Source organism: Elaeis guineensis, chromosome 4 (assembly GCF_000442705.2).
Source record: "Elaeis guineensis isolate ETL-2024a chromosome 4, EG11, whole genome shotgun sequence".
In the NCBI taxonomy this organism is placed as follows: domain Eukaryota; kingdom Viridiplantae; phylum Streptophyta; class Magnoliopsida; order Arecales; family Arecaceae; genus Elaeis; species Elaeis guineensis.
This window is the reverse complement of record NC_025996.2, coordinates 5,789,711-5,814,981: the sequence shown is the minus strand read 5'-3', so window position 1 is coordinate 5,814,981 and position 25,271 is coordinate 5,789,711. Positions and strand designations below refer to the sequence as shown.

Sequence of the window (25,271 nt, the reverse complement as noted above, 5' to 3'; positions counted from 1 at the left end):
AGGTAGATTATGTATAATATTTTCAAATATGGAGTCATTGTATACAAAGTTAGAGATAACAGACTATATCAAGTTTGTCATAGGAGGAACAGATATCCATAAAAATTTGGCAAAGATAAGAGATACTAAGAACTAAAGCAATTTAATGGTATCTTCAGTAGTAGAGTGTCACTTAATTGAGAGTAAAATGGCAAGGATGGGAAATACTCAATGAATGACTCTTCAAGTTTGGCAGCCACAATTGAAGCATTTGTCAAATCAACTATTGCAGCATCAGGTCTCATCCCAGCTCGCTCTGAAAGTTTTTCTATAGAACTTATCCCATCTGATGTGGATGACTTTGAAGTAGATAATCCACGCTTAAGTTTTTTGCGAAAATTATCAGATAGGGCTATTGTGGCCGAGAAAACAAATGTTTGCCTTTTCTTTCTCTGTAAACTTGGAATTGTTTTGCAAATTGTAGTAGGTTGAGAGGATTGTTCAACAGAAACATTAAGCATTGGTAGCATGTCAATAATAGACTGTAGCTCATGAAAATGACCATTCTCTATCATTCTATCAGCCTCATCCAGCACGAAGAAAGATAAAGAGTGCAACTGCAGTAAAGAATGTGAAAGTCAACAGGAATGTTTGATCTTTGCGGTAAATAAAAATAAACCAAATATTTATAATCATATCACTAAATGATGAGTGGTAATATGCTACACATAACATGAAAATTAGACTTATGAGCTTCTATTGTATGCATGTCCCTCTAGGAACAAGGATCCATACCAATTCCTGAAACCTAAACAACCTTATGGCAGTTCATGGCATCACACGAGCACCACTCAAAGATCACCAAGTAGACCTTTCCACATTTCTTAGGGCCTGTTTCTAAGATTTCAAATTTTAAGTCAATAACCCATAATTCTCATCATCAAAGTATCTATGTGACAACCATGTAACTATATGCATATGCATATCAATACGAAATCATGAGCACGCAGTTGCTTTTGGCTGGTGGGTGAAAATTAAAGAACTTATGGCAACATAACAACTTGCAAACCTTTGTTTCTGTTGCAGAGTGTCCTCATCCTTCCTGCTTCTTTTGGGAAATAACTCAGCTACTTTTGCTAATGTCCCATTTCAGTTATTTATTCTCCCTCACAAGCATGAAAAATGGCATCTTTGCATTTATTAGAATCCAGTTTTCCAAAAAGTAAACTTGCACACACAGAATCCCCAAAATGAAAAGTTTTAGCTCCCATTGATGTTATATCTTAATACATTCAGAAAAGAAAAGACCATTGAATGGCTGTATCCTGTAACAAAAACTAAAAAAAAAGAAAAAAAAATTGTATCCAGTTTTTGCTATTATGTAGGAGGTAATAATCGTGATGGTCAAGGGTAACTTGCCATTCAAAGCTCAGATTGACTAAAACCTCCACATCACTTTTCCAAAAAGCTAATCATGTAGTTGGTAATGATTGTGATGGTCAAGGGTAACTTTTCATTCAAAGCTTAGATTAGCTAAAACCTCTACATCACTTCTCCAAAAAGCTAGCCATACAAAAAGCCTAAACTACTTCCATTATAATTTGCACATATCCATGAGGGAAAAAATACCATCATAAGCTGGAAGAGTGATCCCTCCTAAATGTCAGATTCAATGAAGATATAATAGCATGGACACATTAAGAAATGTCATTGGTACCATCAAGAAGAGGCAACAGTTAAGTATACAGGGACTGCAGATATATGCATATCCAATTCTCATGCTATGAATTTACCAATGCAGCCACATTTATATAAGCATAATCAACTCCATAATTTATAAATTAAAAAAAATTCATTCCAGTCAAATATCATCAGACTAACATGACAATAATTGATAATGGGTCCATGTCAACTCCATAATTTATAAATTTAAAAAAATCATTCCAGTCAAATATCATAAGACTAACATGACGATAATTGATAATGGGTCCATGACATGAACTGCTTACTAGCAATCAACTGTCCATGGTGCTATCTTGTTTCTACAGCATTAATTTCTGCTCTAGTCATTAAACGTATCATACAATCTATACAAAATTGATAAGATTTATTGTAGCATGCAAAAAGACAATGAATTAAGCAACACTCACCAAATATGATGATATAGACAATAAATATATGACAGGTTGAACCATACTCACCTCAACAAGATGTTGCTCTCCTGCCGACATAAGCTCCCATAACCGTCCTGGAGTTCCAACAATAATTTCAGGCCTTCTTTTCAAAAGCCTCTCCTGCTTTTCTGAAGACATTCCACCAACAATGGGGATGACTTGAATGGCAAGTAATTTTGCTGCTGCTTTCAGATGATCAGATACCTGAAACAAGAGTTACTAAAAAATCAGGGATGCAATATGCATGGGTAGATGTCATGAAGCATTAAGTTAACAAATAGCAGTGTACCCTTAGACATTCTTGAAGATTATGTGAATTACTTCTAGTTGATCACATAAACAGAGTTTAAAGAAGCATTTGAAAAAATAAAGGGTGGCACATTGAGATATATGACTCTTGGCTACTCACAAAGCAGGTGTGAGTTAACATGTCATCACCTCTGTTCTCCACAGAATCTTGATAACATATACTGCATCCCTAATCATAAGAGCATATATAGAACCAGAACTCCACAGCTCACAAGATATAGTCCACAGTAGCTGTAAGTCAAAGACCATTTTATACCAATAAAACAGTGCTGCTGATTTAAGTACAGTTACCTTACAGGAAGCAAGGTATGCTGTGCCAATACCCAGACCTATACAGGTTGCTTGGCCAAACAGTATGGTACGGTACTGTGCCATTCCATTCCAGGTCCATACTGACACAGCCAAAGCTGGCGAGAGAGGGAGAAAGAAAGAGAGGAGACATGAGAGAGAGAGAGAGAGGGAGGGAGGGAGGAGAGGGAGAGGGAGAGGGAGAGGGAGGGAGGAGGCTGAGAGAGAGGGGGGCTCTCTCTCCCTCCCTTCCTTGCTCTCCTGCTCTCTAGCTCCCTCTTTCTCTCTTTTTCCTCTCTTTCCATCTCCCCCTCCCCCTCCCTCACCAGATTTCTCAAACCAATGAGCGGACCTATACCAAGGGAAGCAAGCTGGTCCACCTCCAGTATGGTTCAATATGCCCCAAACTGGGTGGTTCGGGACAGTACCGCCTTCCATGCTTCTAAGTAGCTGCAACAAATGATTAGCTTTGCTTTTTCCACCTTTTCAAGTAGATTAGAGTAGATTGTTTCTGTCTTATTTGCTTGTTGATGAGACAAAGCAATGGTATGATGTAGCAAACAGCATCAATGATTGAAGTAGATCAGGTTGCTGCAAGATATATCATATCATTCCAAGCCAAGCAATGGTGGTCATGTGTCAGGCTTGTGGTAGACAATAATGGGTCCATGTTACCCATATTAATACATGCTGGATCAGCACAGAGAGACAAACTGGATCAGTGCCAAGATACAAACCAGAGCAAAGCAATACACACATATTGGAGCATGTACCCTGATATTCACACACTATATCATAATGCTTATTCCTTGACGCATGAACAGTATGAGCAAGGTCATGCCTACAGCAACTCAAATTCCACCCTTGTCTATCAATCTCATGCCTACCCTTAACCTTTTGATGCCATCTTGGTTAAGGGAGAAAAACAAGAAAAATGAACCAAGAAAAGTGAGTCTACAATCAATTCACATAAACTAGTTCAAAATATATAGGATCACAACCAAATATCTTCATGAATATAGCAAAAGATAAATCTATAAGGGCAACCGGATTAAGAACGTACAGCGAATTATTTGCTCCTTGAATAGTATACTAACATGTCAAACTGATTAAACTGATGCACAGAAAAACAGCAATCCTCAAATACTGATATCTAAGTGGACCAAAAATGTACAGCAAACTATTTGCACCTTGAATGATATACCACCATGTTAAACTGATGAAACTGATACACAGTAGAGCTTCAGTCCTCAAATACCATAAGTGACATAAAACCATATTTTCAAGTAAGCTAGTGGTACCTGCAAGGCGAGCTCCCTTGTAGGAGTCACAATAAGAGCACGAAGAGGACCTCCCATAAAACCTTTTTCCACTGGTTTTTCATCTGGATCTTTCTGGAATAATCTTGCATCTTTTTCCCGTTCTTCAAGAAGGCGTTGCAAAATAGGAAGCCCAAAGGCAAGAGTTTTTCCAGAACCCGTCTCTGCTGCACCAATGACATCCTGTTATAGAACCAGAATCAAGACCATTAAAATCTTCCATTAATAATATTTTTGGGACATAATTTAGTTGCAATAATTACTGACTATTATAACAGGAGGTGGTGAGCTAGTCACAAATGACAATTGAAAGAAAATGACAATAAAACTATCTTTTCCCAGACATTTTCCATTAGCACATCGAATAGAGCATTATTAGTTTACCACTAAACCTCACCTCTTCAATCAATCAATGCAATGGAGACGAAGTACATAAGAAGAGTGAAACAAACTTGGGTTTAAGGATCACAAAAGAGGAGAAGGAGACAAAAAGAAAGTCCGATTAGAATTCTGACAGGGAATATTCAGAAAGCAGACCAACTAAAAATAAAAATATCTTAGTAGGAACAAATGGTGAAGCAGGATTCATAATGCTGCAAGATAAGAAAATAATAAGTTCATTAAAAAAGTTGCTTTGAACCAACCTTTCCTTGATGGGCCGCAGCAGGAATGCAAGCTTTCTGTACAGGTGTCGGTTCCTTGAACCCAAGCCTGCGTATTGACTTAATAAGAAGAGGATGGAGCCTCAATTCCTTCCATGCATAAACTTCATCTTCATCGATAAGAAACCCCTCGTCAATGTCATTCTTGGCATCATCATTGTTAAGCGCATCTGCCAGAACAGGAATCATTTAGGTGGAATTTAACTATAATAATATTCTTAAAACAAATAGGTAAAGGGAGTACATCGAAAAGAGATCAACACATCCATATCCTAAATGCAGCAAATAACTAATTATATCCATCTTAAGAAACTCAGGTTCATGAAAATAAAAGAAAAAAACTATTTTGCTGCTGTTGCTGGCTTGCTGCATTACTACAACAAAAATGAATGTAAGTGTTACCTTATATCATATTAGAGAAAACTGATCAGATCACCTTCAAATCTATAAATGATATATTAGGTACATGGAATATTAATATTGAAAAATTTCTTATCCAATGAAATGTAACATGTAATCCAGATCATTATAAACTCTTCTAGTCCAATTTGTTCTATTAGAACAGTATAATGAAACGGTGGCATTTATTCCAGTTATCTCTTTTGCCAAAAGATTTTTGTCTCAGATGTATCTGCATTACCTATAAAAAGTTTTCTGTGGTCCATTATTTTCTTTAGTGAAGGCGGGCATTCTTCACCAAAGAAAGAAAAAGATGAAGGTTTTTAATTTTACTGCATTGAAGAATACACATGCTAGATTAACCCCCGGGGTTGTGGGGAATCCTTTTTTTTTCTATACTATTTCTCGTGCCGGATTTCATCGATCCAAAATCCCTTAACCCTAAACCCTCAGTAAACACAACAGCAGAAGCTGCATGCCATAGAACACACACACACACACAAAACAAAACAAAAAAACAAAAAAATTAAGAACCTTTTTTATATCAATTATATTATCCAATATCAAATTCAATCTTCAAGAAAATCTAAACAAGAAAAAGAGGGGCACGAACCTTCAGCATTCCCCTCCACCGGTTCACTCTTCTCTCCATTGTCACTCGACTCGCCCTCCTCCTTCTTCTTCTTTTTATCTCTCGGCTTTTTCTTCTTCTTCTTCTGTTTCTTCGTGCCCCTCTTCTCTCCGTCCTCGGCCTGGACGATACAGGATCCACCGTCCCCCGAATTCCCATCTCCGCTTCCCCGCTTCCTCTTCTTCCCCTCGGGCTTCTTCTCTACCCCCAGCGGCTCCGGAACTCCGCCTAAAAACCCGTATTCCGACTCGTCGATCTCTTCCAACGAAAGAAATCCTGCTCCAAACGCTCCCAAAACAAGAATCAAATTGAAAGAAAAATACATAAATAAAAGAAAAACAAGGACAAATTGAAAGAGAGAGATAGAGAGAGGATGGTAAGGCAGGGAAGGGGAGAGGGAGGACCTCCTTCGTTGCTGCCGGCGAGGAAGAAAAAGGGGTCATCGTTGGGGAGGGAGTCGTTCCAGCGGAGTGAATCGAGGCGGCGGGAGTCGGCGGCTTGGAGAGGATCTTCTTTCTTAGCACGCTTCGCCTTCTTGAGAGAAGGTGGAGAAGGCGATATCTCCGCCATGGGTGACCTCTGAGGACTCTAGAGGCGGAGCGCAGCCGAGCATTCAAGCCACAGCCTTGGGCATGGCTACGGTAAGGTACCCGCAAATTTTGCCCAACCCGTATCCGAACCTGTTTAAAATCTTACCATCCCCCACCTAAACCCATTAGAAAATCCTTCGAGGGACCAACTCACACCGCCGCAACTCGCATAGAATCCCATAACAAAAAAAAAAAAAAAAGCCCAACCGGAGCCTAAAAACCCTCGGAGGCTTTCCTTCCCCACAGATCTCCGAAAAAAAAAATCAATCCATATGGAAAAGCTTCCATCTTTTAATTTTTTCCATTTTTTCTTTTTTTTTCTTGATTTTTTCTATATTTTATATATAATAATAAGAGTTTAAAGGTATAAATATATTATGAATCAATTTAAATACATATTTAAACGATGATTTCTTGTTTACATATAATAATAAGCATTTTGAAGGAAAAAATATTATGAATCAATTTAAAAATATATTTAAACTATAGTTTCTTAGTTAAGGTAAAAAGTTAGCTACCTTGCCATGACTAAATTTCATAACTAAATTCATTGATAAAAATAATAATAATATCGATGATTCACCCCTTGAATCATGAAACAATAGTCTAAACAGACTCTAATATCATGCACCGTCACAAATACATGAATACTTAATCTCAAGTTCTTGACTATGATATTATGTAGAATGATATGCTACACGTAGATCTATCGTATCGATCCAAAATCTAAAATAAACATCAAATAAAAAATATTTATAAAAAAATATAAAAAAATAATTATGAAAAAAAATTAAGAGAAAAAAATAAAAGGAGACATCACACCATTCTCCGCATGATTTTCCACACATTAGAAAAACACCATCCCTTTAAATAGAACAATATATAGGTACAAATTTGACTCCTATCTTGAATCATAAGCCAAAGATTCATTAGAATACAAATTTTAACCATCTTAAAAAAAATAAATAAATAAAATAATAATAAAAATAAAATTTTAAAATTATTAAAACTAATGATCAAGTAAAAATGAAATCTTAATTGTATTGGGACTTCACAATCAATCCCAATATAGTTTTGCCTTCACACGCATGCAAAGTCGGCTGAATGTGCCTACTGGTACATCATATGATGCAGCTGATCTTTGTCAAAGGAAGCACTAAGTAATTCAAGTTCAACCAGGATAATCATTTCTCTTTGGCATGAAATGCTTTACCGCAATTTGAGTTTCCATTGACAATTTTTGTTTAAGCTGGAAGCTCTCCGCCTCTCCCACTTTTTGTCTTCCACCTCCACTTTCCATCTTCTTCGTATCAAATCCGTGGTGACCACCTGATGCGCCCCCCTCTTTCTCTCTTCGTGTTAGGCCCCCTTCAGTCCCGCCCCAAGTCTATTGCTGGTGGCAGGGATGGTGATCGCGGTGGATCACAAAAATCTAATACCAACTCTGATTGCTCCCTTGATCCAAGGTCACGACTTTGCATGATATACAAAATTAGATCTTCATCCAATTTATTTCTCAGCCCAGATATTTTTAAAGTTAATCAACCTCAGACCTCCAAAGCATGTGCATCAATTGTTATAATAATATGTATTTATAAATTTTATTATGATACTCTTTTATAATATTTTATTATAAAAAATATTTTAGATATTTTATCTCCTTCCTCCTTTCATCCATCCCACCCTTACACGGCATGCCCCCCCTCTCCCACGGTCTTTCCCTCCCCCCTCCCCCCTCACCCCGCGCAACACTTGCACCACTCTCTACTCTTCTTTCTTCTCCACTGCCCACCCATGGGTCCTCCACCCGTCGGTGCTCTCCCATCCACGCAGCTCTACCATCGTGCCCCCCTCCCTCACCCATGGCGCCCCTGCCACCCTCCGACGAGTCCTCCGCCCATCGGTGCTCCACCCTTCGCTCGTGATGCCTCGATGCGCCTTCATCCATCGGATCCTCCACCTCCGCCACTACCCCTCCGAGCTTTACTGTGGCCCATAGCTTCTCTGTGCCACCACCTTCCTTCACCCCTCCTTACCAACCCCCCTTCGCAGCCTACGGATTCTCTGCGCCATCATCCCACCCCCTCCCCTACAGCCCATGACTTATCCGTGCTACCACCCTCCAGCACCTGCTACTTTTCTACGCCACCACCCCCAATCCTCCTCTCCTCCCACGCCTCCTTTACCTTCAATGGCACCGCAACTTCTCCACGCCATCACTCCCTGTCACCCGTGGCTTCTTCGCGCCACACCCTCCACCACCATTCTCTCCCACTCTTCCACTTTTGATGGCACAGAGAAAATGTTTTAAAAAAAATAAAGCGTGAAATAACTCTAATCTTTGAAATATTTACCGCACTAATCATGCATGTATACCTCTTATCTCATTGAAATCTGAATGATCCATATTTAATCCGACGATCAAAAATATATAAAAAATAAAAGATCTAAAATATTCTTTGGAGTACCATAGCAAAATTCATGCACCTATAGGTCGAATGCATGCATTCATACGAGTGTATGGGTGCCATAATCCAGTATTGTTAAATGGTAAAAACCTAGGCATCTCTATTTCTATATTTTTTCTGGTACTGATATTGTATTTATAATAAATCGGAGTATCATGTGATTCATCTATTTTTTAAAAATGAAATAAATGCAAGAGCAAAATTTTGAATCCTTAATCTTGGGGTCAACGGCTACCTGTATTAGCTAACCCAGCCATCTTGTAGACATGATTTTGAAAACCACAAAAACGTGAGGTGGTAAAATGCAAAATACAAGAAGTAGAATTGTAGAAACATGGACAGATAGACACACATCACACACGACCATACTAGTGAAGTTAGTGTAACATCTAGAACAATATAACTCTTATATATTCAGCTTCATATCAAGGTATGCGCATTTGGAAAACCCTAATTTGCCTACTTATCAAAAAAACCATTTTCTAGTGAAAGAACTTCAAATGTGTTTATCAGCTAACGTATATTAACAAGCAATTACTTTTATGTCATCTAAATAACTTCTTTTTTGACAAAGTACACTGTTACATATTCTCAAAGTTCTGTTCCTTTTCTTCTTTCCTCTATGATGCCCGCTCAGTTAGTCCGGGAAGACTCAAGTTGACATTGGTTGAGTCAAGATAGAACGGGTCAGATATTGTGTAGGCCACGCGTTAGTCAAGTTGGATACACCATCATGACTCTAAGCATTCCATCAACGAAGCCAAATTCACCAAAACTTCACTGCATGAACCAATTAATCCATCTCATAATTTACTCATGTAAAAATAAGTTCCTGCATTCCACCAAGTTAATTTAAATAGAGCACGAAACTTGTCTGACATGAATTAACAATTCTAGAATTTACAGAGAATCAAAAAATTTACTAAAAACTATCCAATTCAATTAATGCCTGAGGAGGACATGTCACATTTTTCTGCTATCAAAGTGCTATCACCATGTAATTTTTTATTTTTTGTAGCTTTCCTTCATAAGAAGTTGCCAGATCCATATATCAGTTTTAAATTTTAACATAGAGACATACATCATGAAATCATGGGATAGAGTTCAAAGAGAGGTCCTCCTGCACTGCGAGATATGCAATCCACAAAATCTAAAAGGGATGTCAAGCAGCTTGGAAGACTTCTGAGAGAGCCAAGACAATCTGCATGGCAGCTATGTTTTTATATATACAGAAGACAGAATGCACGTATCTTTCAGGAAGAAAAGATCCTCTCACAATGTCAAAAGCTTGTGTAGTACTTATGAACAAGTTGAGAGTGTTGCAATCATAGATGAAATTCATTATCCAAGTTGGGAGGCCCTGCAGGGATGGCTTTTCACGAAAGGTGACTCAGTGGACTTCTAAAGCTAACTGGACGTTTTGTATGTTCTCCAGAAAAAAGGTTGTAGATTACTTTTATTGCTTAACAGACACCTAATATGCTTAGTAATAGCGAAGGTACCATGTGGAGTGGACTGTAAAACCAAAAAAGGGTCGCAAGTCTGGGATGGTAACCTCACCAAATCAAAACAAACCAAGACACGGCCTAGGTGACACATGAAAGTATGTAAAAACCTACTATGGAACTTAATCCTGAGCATTTACACTGACTATTACCCCAAATATAAACTTAACAAAGTTTGAAAAATAATGTTCCCTCACAGTTTGGACAGTCAGGAACCCTACATTCCAAATGAGAAATTTCTACTAAACTAAAAATAACAGCGTAACTGATCTCAGCAAGAATATCCAGAAGTGATGCTTATTCTTGCCCAACAAGAGACCCTAGTTAATGTGCCAGTATAAGATGGTCAAGAATGCTCAATTCCAAATGAGACATTTCTAGCTGGTAAACAACTAAAAATAAAAGTATAACTGATCTCAGCAAGAACATACAAAGGACATGCCTATCTTCGTCCAAGAAGACCCTGGTATATGTATCAGTATATTGCTGACAACACTTATAATGGAGAAGACAGTTAAAGACAGAAACTAGCCTAAGAGATTTTCAAAGATCATACAACTATACCGGTGCTAAGCCACTCCATGTGGCTTCAAAGTCATAGAGCAGTGTAACAGGATCGAGTTCTGGTTTCCCTGGCTCTTTTGCAGTCTCTGCTACTATGTCCTCTAAAGAGGCTAGAAAGCTACCCAACTGGGTCTCTCCTGGATCCTGCTTGCTTCCAGAAATCAGTAAGTCAGATGGCTCTACATTTTCCAGCTGGGGATCCTCTCCCTGACCATTTTCCAGAATACTTTGAGCTGCTGGGTTCAACCATCCGCAATCAAAATCTAATGAATTCATGTTGGTCGCTTCAGGTGCTGAAGGACCACAAATACCCACATCTTGACTTGCGTTTGTCTCAGAACCAAATTGACTGAATGACGGGGGTTGTGAAGAAACCATAAGTAGTTCTTGAACAGATGGGGCAGCATCTCTGCTGTTACTGTCAGAGACTCCCAGTTCAGATGCCACACCAGCAAGTATATCCAGCCAACTTTTCATGTTATCATTTACCGGAGTCGCTGGTGGGCACTGGGAGCCCTGTGAAATTACTGGCACACATTGAGATCTCTGTGGTGCAGTTCTGTGCATCTGATTCACATTATCATCCACTGATGTTACTGATGGGCACTGAGACATCTGAGATGTTACTGGTGCAGAATAAGATCTCTGAGGCGGTGTCACTGGTAAGCATTGAGACCTCTGTGACGTCACTTGAGGGCACTGAGACCACTCTGATGTCATTGGAGAGCACTGAGATCTCTGCGAAGTTACTGTTGTGAAATGAGATCTCTGCAGTCCATTTCTCTGGAACTGATTATTGTTCAAAACACTGCATGGTGATCGGTTCTGACTCAAGCTCACAGGACCAGCTTGACCTGTCCCAACCCTTTTAAATCTTGTACGAGAATACACTAATTGAGCAGTGAAAGAACCAGAAACACGAATCTGCCTTTGTATACATCGTGTTTTGGGATTTAGTGGGTGGGATTTGGATGGATAACGACCAAGCCTCTGAACACTGTAAGATAGAGGTGCCGTATTCTGTTGGTGTCTTTGGTTAGGTGGATCTGGAGTGGCACATCTAGTGGCTGAGCAAGGCTGGAGGGTATTTGAACTGGACGACAAAATGGGTCGTGAAGACATGTTGGAGCAACGTAGAGATGCTGAGTTTTGAAAGGATGGCATCATGGAAAGTGTTGTATCAGGAAGCTTCTGTGGCTGAGAAGCCGTGAGGTTCTTTTGTTTGAAGGATTGCCTTAGTGATTTCCATCTTCCATCTTTATCTGTAGAATGACAATGGTCGGTGCTCGCACTACCATTGCCCCAGTAGATACATGGGGCTGGAGAGTCACAGACATAACAGTGGCACTGCATTCACTGAATCATAGTCAATCGACTGGACAGATATATACATACTAGATACAAGTGTCAACCAATTTTATAAACAATACTCGAGGAAAAGCCAAGATTTTTCAAGTCGCAGGAAAAGCATGAAAAAGCCAAACTTTTCAAAGTTTGAAGAAATGCATATACAGTGTAATAAATAGCAAATATAAGAGACTGACCAAGTTGCAATGCTTTTCATGTGATGTGGTGCTGAAAGGAAAGTTAGCGCATAGATGCCGTGGATGAGGGTAATCCCTGCAAGCCAACTGCAAAAGGATGACAAAAGTTTTCTCACAAGGAATACCCAGATGCTTACCAACAAGTAGTTGCTGATACATTTAACAATCATTATCTGCAGGTGTATATATTGTTTTGCATGGTCATAAACAATGAATATATGAACAAGATACAATGATGAGAAAATAAACTGCTACAATCTGTTCTGCAAATGCAAAGAACAGATCCATTTATTTGAATCTTAAAAGAATGTATTAAAAAGAAATTGTTTGTTATGGTCCTTCAATATACCTATTTTTCGTTCAAACTTCTAATTAAGTTTGAAGATATAAAAAACTAAAATTTTGTAAAGTTCTCTGAAAAAGAACAAATACTTTAACATCAAAGTTGAAGGTCAACTTCATTGTTGAAATAATTCAACTCTCAGCCAATCTTCCAAAGTGGCAGCCAAAGAACTTCTTATGCAGCCAAGTTTTTGAAATATCTGACTCAAAATATATATCCAACATAAAGAACACTAGTGTCTAGTCAACATACATCCACGCATAGTCATGCATATATCAATATCATCAGACTTGTAGCATTGTCGAACTTCTTGAAGATTCCTGTGTTGCATCCTTGTAGACACTTAGACACTTGACATCCATTGCACACTTCCAAGTAACACTTTCTACATAACTAGGAGAGAGAACTATCCATAATTTCATAGATGATCCTATAAAGGTTCATGATCTTATTCTCTCAGATGAAAATTGTGATGGAACATGTTAATTATTCAATAATTACCTTATGACACCTGCTGACATGAAGAAAGCAAAAGCAGACCAAATAAAAACATAACTTAGTTACAGATTTTGTAGTCTAACAATTAGAATAACAATAGAATGTATCAGTGGATACACAACCCATCAATTCAATAATTGATTTGTGTTACAAGAAGGTTAGCACATCAAATGTCTGCTTACGCTCACAAACAGGTGCTTAAACCTGTTAACCAGGCTAACAGGCCGCGCAGCACTTAAATAAAAAAGGTAGGGTGCAGCCGATTAAGCAACTGATTAAATTCCCAAGCAGCCATTTTTCATAAGAAGGACAAATATAACTAAGAAAGATAAATAGATATTTAGACTAGGACATTCATAAGAAGGATAGTAGGCAAATCCTTTGTAAACTTGTGCAATTCATTGAGAAAGCAAGAAGCTGTCTGGAACAAAGAGTCTTGGCAGATCACTTTTGCATCCATTGCCCTCACATGACTGACTGCTGAGTGCATTAAGTTTTTTGTTTATTATTTTTTAATTTTTTTCATGCTGGATTCTCTTAGCTTTCTTTGTATTGTGAATTATCAAAGAAAAAATTATGCAGCAATAGCATGTGAAATCCACTAAAGAAATATTCAACGAAGAAAAATAGGCAACATTAACACATCAGATCACAAATTGATGCATAGTCATGTAAGCATCAACAATCTTCGAGGAGGGGGGAAGATCCTACCAACTAATAGTATTATCTCAAAGACTTGTAAATCATTTCTTAATTTGATAAAAACGGTGTCTTTAGTTTCCTTCACAGTTCGTAGCTGGAAGCGGGTGTCCGACCCTTTCTATTTTAAAAAAATCGACAAAACATATCAGAAAGCACAAGGGTAAACCAAATCGGATCTTCATGCCAAAGTTATCAACTAAATCAGTAGCTCCAGCAAAAGCGAGAAGCTTTCGAAATGAAAAATAAATATCGACATAAATCAGTTTCCCTGCCCTTTCCGGCCACACTTCTGACTACTGATAGGAAAGGGCAAAAGTAAAACTTAAGCATCATAAATCCCCTATTGTTTCAAAATATAAATTAAATTAGCAATAATATATTAAAAAAAAAAAAGCACAAAAAATAAAATTGAAAGGAAAAAATCATACCTGCCCCTTCTCTCCGACTATGAGAAGGTCATCGGATCCATCTTCTCCGTCGTCCTTGTCAATAACCGAGACTGGATGATCGGGATCGGAGTCCAACACCAAGCAATCATCATCGGACTCATCCCCCGCGGCAACCGTACCCGGCCTCAACAACTCAGAATTCTTCTTCTGCTTCGGCGGAGGCGGGGAAGAAAACTCGTCCACCACCACGACGTCGTCGACTTCCTCCACCCTTCCGTCGGTGCGATCGACAAGGTCATCGACCCAATCGAACGAGTCCCATTTATCCAAAGAAAACTCCTCCTCGTCATCGGAGCTAATCTCCACAATCGCAGGCTCCGAAGCCATCGATTTCTATACAGCAAATAAAGCCAAAGGGTCTAAGACAAACCTCAAATTCCCGACATCGACATCGTTTGATTTTGCCCCAAGAAGGCTCCATTCGAGCACTGATAGGATTGAAATTTGGGGGCACCAAGCAAGGGAAGATCCATTTCCCCAAAATAAATAGATAGGGATTCACTTGATAGGAATTTTAGCAGAGAATAGAACAAAATTTATGATTTTTGTGATGTTTTCAGCCGGGGGAGTGTAAAATTGAGTCTATGATTAGGAAGAAAACTGATTCGCACGGGTCAAAAAAAAACAAAAAAAGCGGAAGAAGAGGACGAGGCGAGCGAAGTGACGAAGGGGCGGGTGGGACGTGGAGTGCGGTCTTCTGCGGTCCCCAAAAGAAGAAATGGGGTGGAAAAGACGGCAAAACTGCCTCGTTGGCATCCGCGGTATTTTATGATTTCCGGTTGTATCTTTCGTACGAAAGCATGGTTCCCCCTCTTTCGTGACTTCAACCGTTAGATCACGACTGCACAACTTTTAAAGAACTCACCTCTATGTTCCATCTGCATTCATGGATATCGAAGCGACCATTGCGCGATCCAACGGTTATTGTTGAGAAAGAAGAAAAATCATTCTTTTGCGCGGAAGATACAACTCAATCTTTTTTTTATTCCTTTGTTCGGGCGTTGAAAACCCCATGTGGCCAGCAAATGGTCCGCGGTTTCGTCGAGGACGTTTAGGTCAGTGCAAGAGTTGAAATCGGATAGGGAGGGATACCATCGTATCCATATTCATATTTATTTTATTTAATAAATATATATATATATATATAATTTAAATATAAAAATTTATATTTATATTTATTTTAAACAGATATAAATAAAATTTAAATATTAAAAATATAAATATTATTATAAATATTATTTAGATAATTAAATTTTATAATTATAAAATTAAAGATATTATTAAATAGTTGATAAATCAAATTAATAATATATTTATATAATTATATATATTTTTTAAATTAATAAATATTATATAAAATTATATAGGATTATACATGGATTCGGATACGGATCGAATAGTTATCTATTCATATTAATATTTATTTTTTTTTACGAATATGGATACAAATATGAATATTAATTAAATTTTAAAATTTTTATTCATATCCGGATTGATTCGGATGTGGAAATAGATTCAAACAAATAATATCCATATTATTTTTACTTTTAATTGGTGCTAATTTGATATATTTTTTTGTTGATATATATAATCTTGCACTTTATCTTTGGATTTGCTTATGATTTTTTTTACTTTCTTTTTTGATATATTATCCTCTTTATGCTCCTGGGGTTTATTATATATTGGATAAAGATCAACTTCCATGTTTTACCAGGATAAAAAAAAAAAAAAGGCAACACATATCATTCATCTAAGTTTCTCAGTCCGAAATGAACGCCATTCAATGACGGATTGGATTATGATGGGATGATGCTTGAATAGTACTTGAGCTTCAGCATTGAAAACGAAGAAACTATTGATAGCTTTGCTCCACCATGAGCCGGGCTCAGAAATGAATTCCTTTAGACTGATGCGTACTACCCTATTTCTTTTCATTAAACATTAATTAAATTATTGTACCCAAAAAAAATTAATTAAACAATATTTTTTTGTTAATTATGAATGCGTAGTTTATATGTGAAAAGTGATGGCATCTTCGCACAAGATGGTTGCAGCTTTGGGGCCTAGATTGGAGTTTTCTTTTTTAGTGCTGTACTTTTTTTTTTCTTTTTGAGGAGGTGAGAAAGAAAAGATTTCGTAATCGATCGCTCGTACATCCATTCTGTTCTGACCAGTGAAATAGGGACTAAGCTTTTTGGTGCAGTTGCTTGCTTGATTGCTGAGATAATGACTATTTTTTAGGAACGAGAGCCGATGGAATACATCATTATGGTAGTTTAAACGGCAGATTCATCTGCTATAGCTTATACGGGATAGAGATGAAAAAATATCGATAATTTTAAAAAATTGATTCATCATAATCCAAATAAATTATTCACGTTTCATCTTTGAATTTAACTTTTAGGAATATAGTTGGAAAGCAGAATAATATTCATTTCAAGATATGAATTTATTTAAATAAAAAAATATAAAAAATAGAGTAAAAAAAAGAATAAATTAATAAAAATTTTTCATTTGAATTCAAATTAAAAGCACCTTTCCAGTTGAGTTTCAATTAAAAGTAGCTCTCCATTCTAAATACAAATTAAAAGTAGCTCTCCAAATGGCATAAAATAACCGAATTGCCTCTATAGTTATAAAGCAACACTAAAAGCAATATTGCAATATTATAAAAAATTATTATTTTATTGTAATGTAATACTGCGTTATTATAAAAGAATACTATCTTATTCTAACGTAAAGATATTATAAAATAATACTATTTTATTATAAAACAGTACTTTCTTATTATAAAATGATACTGTCTTATTGTAATTTAAAAATATTATAAAACAGTACTATCTTATTATAAAATAATACTGTCTTATTGTAATATAAAGATATTATAAAACAGTATTGTCTTGTTATAAAACAATACTGTCTTATTATTAAACAGTACTATCTTATTATAAAGAAATATCATCTTATTGTATAAGGATATAGGGGTATATAGGTAATTTCAATCATAAATGAAGAGTTACTTTTAATTTATGTTTCGAATGGAGAGCTACTTTTAATTTTTATTCATATCCGGATTTATTCGGATGTGAAAATAGATCCAAACGAATAATATCCATATCATTTTTACTTCTAGTTAGTACTGATTTGGTATATTTTTTTGTTGATATATATAATTTTGTGCCTTATCTTTGGATTCACTTATGATTTTTTTTTTTTTTTGATATATTATCCTCTTTATGCTCCTGGGGTTTATTATATATTCGATAAAGATCAACTTCCATGTTTTACCAGGATAAAAAAATAATTAAAAAAAAGGCAACACATATCATTCATCTAAGTTTCTCAGTCCGAAATGAACGCCATTCAATGACGGATTGGATTACGATGAGATGATGCTTGAATAGTACTTGAGCTTCATCATTGAAAAAGAAGAATCTATTGATAGCTTTGCTCCATCATGAGCCCGGCTCAGAAATGAATTCCTTAGACTGATGCGTACTACCCTATTTCTTTTCATTAAACATTAATTAAATTATTGTACCCAAAAAAAATTAAGTAAATTAATTAAAAAATATTTTTTTGTTAATTATGAATGCGTAGTTTATATGTGAAAAGTAATGGCATCTTGACACAAGATGGTGGATCACAGGCAAAACGAATCCCTTGCAGCTTTCGGACCTAGATTTGAGGTTTCTTTTTTTCGTACTGTTTTTTTTTTTTTTCTTTTTGAGGAGGTGAGAAAGAAAAGATTCTGTAATCGATCGCTCATATATCCATTCTGTTGAAATAGGGACTGAGCTTTTTGATGCAGTTACTTACTTACTGAGATAATGACTATCTTTTAGAAACGAGAGGCAATGGAATACATCATTATGGTAGTCTAAACGGCAGATTCATCTGCTATACCTTGCTCTTTATACGAGATAGAGACGAAGAAATACTGATAATTTTTTATAATCCAAACAAATTATTCACGTTTCATCTTTGAATTTAACTTTTAGGAATATAGTTGGAAGGAAGAATAATATTTATTTAAAGACATAAATTTATTTAAATAAAAAAATTTAAAAAATAGAATGAAAAAAATAAACTAATGAAAACTCTCCATTTGAGTTTCAAATTAAAAGCAGCTCTTCAATTGAGTTTTAATTAAAAATAGTTCTTCATTCTAAATACAAATTAAAAATAGCTCCCCAAATGGCATAAAATAACTGAATTACCCCGATAGTTATAAAGCAACATTAAAAGCAATACTACGATATTATAAAATATTACTGCTTTATTGTAATATAATACTGCATTATTGTAAAACAATACTATCTTATTCTAATATAAGGATATTATAAAATAATACTGTCTTATTATAAAACAGAATTATCTTATTATAAAATAGTACTATCTTATTATATTTAAGAATATTATAAAATAATATTATTTTATTATAAAATAATACTATCTTATTGTAATATAAGGATATTATAAAACAGTACTGTCTTATTATAAAACAGTACTGTCTTATTATTAAACAATACTATTTTATTATAAAGAAATACCATCTTATTGTGTAAGGATATAGGGGTATATAGGTAATTTCAGCCACAAATGAGGTGTTGTTTTTAATTTATGTTTAAAATGAAAAGCTACTTTTAATTAAAACTTAACTGGGAAGCTATTTTAATTTGAAACTAGAACTAAAGATAAAGAACTAAGCATTTATTCTTAGTTCTCCATGAAAAGTACGAGAAAACATACAAAACTAACATTTAGCATGCACATATATACTAGTATATATATATATATATATATATGAATAATATATTTTGATAAAATAAAAATAATTAATAAATAAAAATATAATAAATAATAATTTATTTTTTTACTATATAAATTATAGATGCTAAATATTAAACTCAGTCTTGTAGAACTCAATGTATTTAGATTCGTTGACAGTATCATCTTTTGTATAATTATTTTTATGAAAATATCTGGTAATTTTTTATTCTTAAAAATAAAATTTAATTTTTTTTTTATTTTTAAAAGAAATAAAAGGTTTTTTTATAAAAAAGAAATAAAAGGATAGTGATTAGATTGTATATGAATTGAGTCATTAGAAGGCTCAAGAAAAAATTGTGGGAAATTTTGGTATAGTTTATTTTTTTTCAAATTCAAATAAAGTTTATGAAATAGATAAAGTTAATAGCACGGAGAAAGATAGTGAACTAGAATATTCCACTCGATGGTCCACTGACCACGACCACCGTAAGATGTCTAGGAGCGCATAAAAGATTTGAGCGATGGTGATCAACGAAGAAATTACGTTGACAATAATAGAGCCCTGCTTTGAGAAAAATCGGAATTAAAAGGATCCGTTGTTTTCCTTCAATCTATTGTGAATCTCTCGTGATAGATCACATGTCTCAACCCAATGACCCAAGTCAGACATGCGACAAATGGCCATATATTTTTAGAATTTAAGGTCTCAAGGTATATAAAATTATCTTCACATTCAAATATATCATATTAATTCATACTCAGACAGTGAGAATAAAAATAAATTTCTAACTAATTGATTCAAATAAAATAGTTCATCAATGTCTAATAAGATTGATTAACATAAATCAAAAGCAATAATTATTTAAAAAAAATAAAAGCTAAACAAATATCCTTTAAAATCTTATATTCCTCGTTGCTCTATCCCAATCTCCATGTCCTCTTCTAAATCTCAAAAAATAGTAATAATAAGGATTCAATATCTCTTACCATCGAAAACCAGCATTGTCATCGCAATCTGTCATCGCCACCGCTACTGGTAGGCCCTCCTCTCTCTCTTTCCTTCTTTTTGATCTTGCATGATCAAACCCTAAGAATCATGCAACCATCTGTCGCACGTCCGGCATGAGTCTCAAGACCGGTGCATGACAATAGATAACAGCCATCCTAACAAAAATATACACCTCTGATGATTTGATGTGCTCTTTTGGATAAAATCATAAAAAAGAGTAACAAAAGGTCAACCCCAAAAAAAGATCAACCCAACGGTAATTTATCAGTTACTAAAAGTTCGTGTATATCAAATCTATCGATCAAACCATAAAATGCCGGAGAGAGAGGAGATTCAAACAATGTTGTAAAGAAGAAAAAGCACTAACAAATGCATGTTGGAAGAATACAGGTAGGTCAAGATGACATCAGAGATATCAGATTATCAGCGTTTCTCCGTTAATCACCGTTAGAATCTTCTCACTCTCCAAACCATCGTACGGTAGTTGTGGTCATCGGACCACCAGGTGGTCCTTAATTTCCATCGGATCTAACCAAACCCAAGTTACAATAGTTAAAATTTCAAAAAAATGTAAAAATTTAATAGATTCCATTTTTCTTTTACGTCGCCTGCCGGGCCCTGCTCCCCGCCCCGGCTGATGGAGCTTTATATTCTCCCCCCCCCCCGGTTGCAGTCTTCATACTTCGTTATTAGCGTTTTTTTAGGATTTTCTAGAAGTAAAAGAGTTGTTTCATTAGGCAACTTTTTTTTTACTGTTGCAACTTATATTACATCGTTCTTGCGTCCAAACTTCTAAATTAAATTAAGAGATAAGGATTTAATTACTTGTTGAAATGGAATATAATGCATAATAATATAATTATCTAGATTTTTACTCTCAGAAATAAATCATTGATGGTTAGCTCTATATCCTAGTCTCCTTGAATTATGAACCCGTTCTGCTTGAATACCACTTATAATACCTTAGAATTTTATTAAACAAAAAACTAACTAAAAGATATTATTTAGAGACATGCCTTCAATTAAATATGAACCGGCCAATTTGTATGCCAAGCCATTTCCATGATACGGCATGCCAGCCATTTCAATGATACGGTTTTTATGCATAGAATAACCTGAAAGACACACCGAGCACAAAGGAAGGGTTTTTGCTACATGTAAAAAGATACCAAGTCAAACACAAAACCGAGCAGTGAACCAATATCTTCTTTGCGATCTTAAGCAACCACTGAGTTATTCGTCCTTGTGCTCTTCCTCTCGACTCTCTTCATCTGCAGTTATCTCTTCCTCTTCATACTTTTTTCTACCAACAATCCGATTCAAATATTAAATGAATTAAATGGATCAATCTACTTATTATCCAAATCCATTTAGCCTAAACTTAAATCTATTTATGGCAGATCAAACATGAGTTGAATTGATGAGCCGAGTGATATTTTGCCGGTCCTGGCTCTAACCCAAGTCGCCTGTACTTGTACTCATCTGGCCGGCTCTTAGATATTCTCTCCGCAAATGTTGGCTGATTTCTCCACTAATCTCCCACAATGACCCTCTTAAACCTCATGTGTATCATAGGCTTTGTTGCGCTCTTCCTATTTTTATATTTCTTTTCTTTCTTTACTTTATAAGACTTTCAGGGTTTTTAATAAAATTTTGGTGACTAATGAAGATTTAAACTCCGCGACTCGTGGATCCGAAGCTGCTGCTTTATCTGAAATCATGCAAGAGTACCCGTAGCCGTTCCAAGGCACCTTTGTCATAAGCGAAAGTCGTTACGAGGAAAGCAGGGCATCAGCAGGCAGCCTTTTCGACTTCCTGACTTCAATGCTGCGACGGGAATAGAAGCAATAAGCCAACCAAGCATCGCAGCAAGAAGCTGGAATAGAAGCAGCGTGAGCACATGTAACCAGGTTCTGGATGATGTCTTCCTCAAATTCAGACAAAACCCAATCCGATTCCTACCAGGAAGGAAAAGAATTTGAGGTTAAGCTGAGAAAAGTAAGAAGCCAGGTACGTCATGGTATGCCTGAAGACGCCCCACCTCCCCAGCTTATTCATATGCAGATATATGACCCTCCGCCTTCTTATCCACATCTGAGAATACCTTTACATTTCTACCAAAAAAAAAACTTTACATGGTGATGATTTGGGGCTTCAAAAACCGGAATAAAATTAAGTCAAGCCATGTAGAACTTGGACTAATGCATGATCTTTTAATAATGAAAACATGACTTCATTATACACATCATACGGATTTGCTTAGTTCCTGGATGGCATACCTCGGCTTCCCAAATGCGTTGGATTGCTGCATTGTTCGAGGATTTCTCAACCGTACGTGTCCTCAAACACCAAACGATTCATCAGAATAATGCCTTCACTTAATCACAAGAATATATACGAACATATACAACCAAAGAGTTGATATAAGAATTAATCCCCAAATGACATAATTTATGATCCCATCGACCTCTGACCAAGTGTCCTGTCGTCACTGGATTTACCAAATTGCACAACCTAGGAACGGCTTGTCAAATCACCCATTGCAGTACAATCCAGCCTAACGGCAAAAGACTACCAATAGTAAAAGATAGCTAGTTCTCAAGGATTTCCACCAAAACCATGCACGAGGCTGAGACAGCCAGCACCTAATTTGCAGGAATGTTTGCATGCATGTGACTTTGGGCTAATACCAAAAATTCAGATTGCAATGGGACTTCCGGACACCATTTGTATTTGAACAGAATCATCCCACTAGCATCGATCAAAACACTTAGGAATATCCTCTATCCCAAATATTGAAATTAAATGGAACGGTAGCACATCCCACTGCACAGAAAAATCGGAACAGCCCGTTTTTAAAACCTTGACCAATACTACAAACTGAGCATGTATTCCGGCTACAGGCTATACAGATTACTACATGCTCAGTTCAAATACTTCTACACCGAACAAAATTCTGGTCCATTATTCTTTGGCTGTTTCAGGTTTGGTTGATGATGTTTCCTACCCTGGGATGCAGCAGTTAAATTCTGAGCATGTGTTGGAATGGAAGCTGAGAATTCAGCATACAAATTCTCATATCATGCGTCAAGGATCAATTAAATGGTGCTGGGCCCTGCTTTTAAGTTTCTTGTCACAGCAAAAGTAAGAGTGCTTTATCTAAATAATTTTTTTTTAAAAAATTATTTATAAAAATAATCTAATTTTTAATTTATTTATCAAAGTAATGCAAATCCTACAAAACATCATTTTGAATGACGTTTTATGATGTCCACGTCACCACTTCTTTTCCATCCTTTTTCCACGTAAACGACGAAAAAAAAAATCGCTATTTCAAATGGCATTTTAAAAAATACCATTTCAAATGACATTTTTGAAAACGCCATTTGAAATGGTGTTTTCAAAAATGTCATTTCAAGTGACGAGTTTAATTTTTAATTTTTCAAAAAAAGAGAAAAAAATAAAAATTATAATTTTAAATTTTTTAAAAAATAAAAATTATAATTTTGATTCAAATAAAAATCATCATTTCAAATTAGTATCCCCATTTCAAATTATATTTTTTAAAAAAAATCTGAAAAAAATTATTGTAAAAAAAATAAAAAAAATCATTAAAAAAAGAATTGAAAAAAATTTATAATTCTAAATTTTAAAAAAATAAAAATTTTAATTTTAATTCAAATAAAAATCATTATTTCAAATTATAATCCCCTTTTCAAATTAATTTTTTTAAAAAAATACCATAAAAGAAAAAAAATGAGAAAAAAATAAAAATTATAATTTTAAATTAAAAAAATAAAAATTCTAATTCTAATTCTAATAAAAAATATCATTTCAAATTATTTTTTTCATTTCAAATTAATTTTTTAAAAAAATATCTCAAAAAATATCTTAAAAATTAAAAAAATTAAAAATACCATTAAAAAATGAGAAAAAAATAGAAAAAATAAAAATTATAATTTTGATTTTAAAAAAATAAAAATTTTAATTTTAATTCAAATAAAAAATATCATTTCAAATTACTTTCTCCATTTCAAATTAATTTTTTAAAAAAAATAACCACAAAAAAATATCTTAAAAAATTAAAAAAATAAAAAATATCATAAAAAAAGAGAAAAAAATAAAAATTTTAATTTTAATTCAAATAAAAAATATCATTTCAAATTACTTTCCATATTTAAAATTAATTTTTTTAAAAAAATATCCCAAAAAATAACTTAAAAAATTAAAAAAATAAAAAATATCATAAAAAATGAAAAAATGAAAAAAAAATGAGGAAAAAATTGAAATTATAATTTTAAATTATAAGAAAAATAAAAATTTTAATTTGAATTCAAAAAAATTTAAAAATAAAAAATAACATAAAAAAGTGAAAAAAAGGAAAAAATAAAATTTATAATTTTAAATTTAAAAAATATAAAATTTAACTTTAATTCAAATAAAAATTGTCTCATGTGTCTCAGATTATTATTAAAATTTTTATTTTTTTTCTATTTTTTCTCCTTTTTTCACTTTTTTTATGGCATTTTTTTTTTTATTTTTTTGAAATTCAAATTCAAATTTTAATTTTTTTATAATTTAAAATTTTAATTTTCTTCCATTTTTACCCTTGTTGACATTTTTTTAGGTATTTTTTTTATTTGAAAATTTTTTAAAAAATTAATTTTAAATAGAAAAAGTAATTTGAAATGATGTTTTTAATTTGAATTAAAATTAAAATTTTTAATTTTTTAAAATTAAAATTAAAATTTTTATTTTTTTATTTTTTTTATTTTTTTATTGATATTTTTTATTTTTTTATTTTTTAAGATATTTTTTTGGGATATTGTTTTAAAAAAATTAATTTGAAATGGAGAAAGTAATTTGAAATGATGTTTTTTATTTGGATTAAAATTAAAATTTTTATTTTTTTAAATTAAAATTAAAATTTTTATTTTTTATTTTTTTTATAGTATTATTTTTAAAAAAATTAATTTGAAAAGAAGATTGTAATTTGAAATGATAATTTTTATTTAAATTAAAATTAAAATTATTATTTTTTTAATTTAAAATTATAATTTTTTTA

General features: G+C 34.3%; 2 protein-coding genes across 4 annotated transcripts in view; both read right to left on the bottom strand.

Annotated features, from left to right (window-relative positions):
• LOC105044170 (DEAD-box ATP-dependent RNA helicase 13) overlaps positions 1-6,437 on the bottom strand; it is a 68,472-nt gene extending 62,035 nt beyond the window's left edge. Inside the window, exons 1-6 of the mRNA XM_019850270.2 lie at positions 6,166-6,437; positions 5,744-6,037; positions 4,714-4,901; positions 4,052-4,252; positions 2,181-2,357; positions 208-596 (exon numbers count right to left, since the gene is read on the bottom strand). Coding sequence (XP_019705829.2) covers positions 208-596; positions 2,181-2,357; positions 4,052-4,252; positions 4,714-4,901; positions 5,744-6,037; positions 6,166-6,331 — 1,415 coding nt within the window. The 5' untranslated portion in view covers positions 6,332-6,437. The remainder of the gene's footprint in view (positions 1-207; positions 597-2,180; positions 2,358-4,051; positions 4,253-4,713; positions 4,902-5,743; positions 6,038-6,165) is intronic.
• Positions 6,438-9,261: 2,824 nt separating this feature from the next.
• LOC105044171 (uncharacterized) lies at positions 9,262-15,123 on the bottom strand. Of its 3 annotated transcripts, none has more exons than XM_019850233.3 (4): positions 14,404-15,123; positions 12,433-12,519; positions 10,889-12,235; positions 9,262-9,599 (listed from the first exon to the last, which is right to left on the bottom strand). In XM_019850233.3, exons 1-4 carry the CDS (start codon positions 14,749-14,751, stop codon positions 9,597-9,599), a joined length of 1,785 nt encoding a protein of 594 aa, XP_019705792.2. In that variant the 5' UTR covers positions 14,752-15,123; the 3' UTR covers positions 9,262-9,596. The 3 variants fall into 3 exon arrangements, with proteins under 3 accessions (XP_019705792.2, XP_010920281.3, XP_029120096.2); XM_010921979.4 differs by lacking the exon at positions 9,262-9,599 and adding an exon at positions 9,619-9,651; XM_029264263.2 differs by lacking the exon at positions 9,262-9,599 and having other exon boundaries at positions 10,710-12,235; positions 14,404-15,122.
• Between the last annotated feature and the right edge of the window lie 10,148 nt (positions 15,124-25,271).

Coding starts and splice junctions, on each gene's coding strand:
- LOC105044171 (XM_010921979.4), bottom strand. CDS start 14,751: ATGGCTTCGGAGCCTGCGATTGTGGAGATTAGCTCCGATGACGAGGAG. Junction 12,520..14,403: donor TAGTCGGAGAGAAGGGGCAG/GTATGATTTTTT, acceptor ATCCTTTTGCAG/TTGGCTTGCAGGGATTACCC. Junction 12,236..12,432: donor ATGAAAAGCATTGCAACTTG/GTCAGTCTCTTA, acceptor CAGTGAATGCAG/TGCCACTGTTATGTCTGTGA.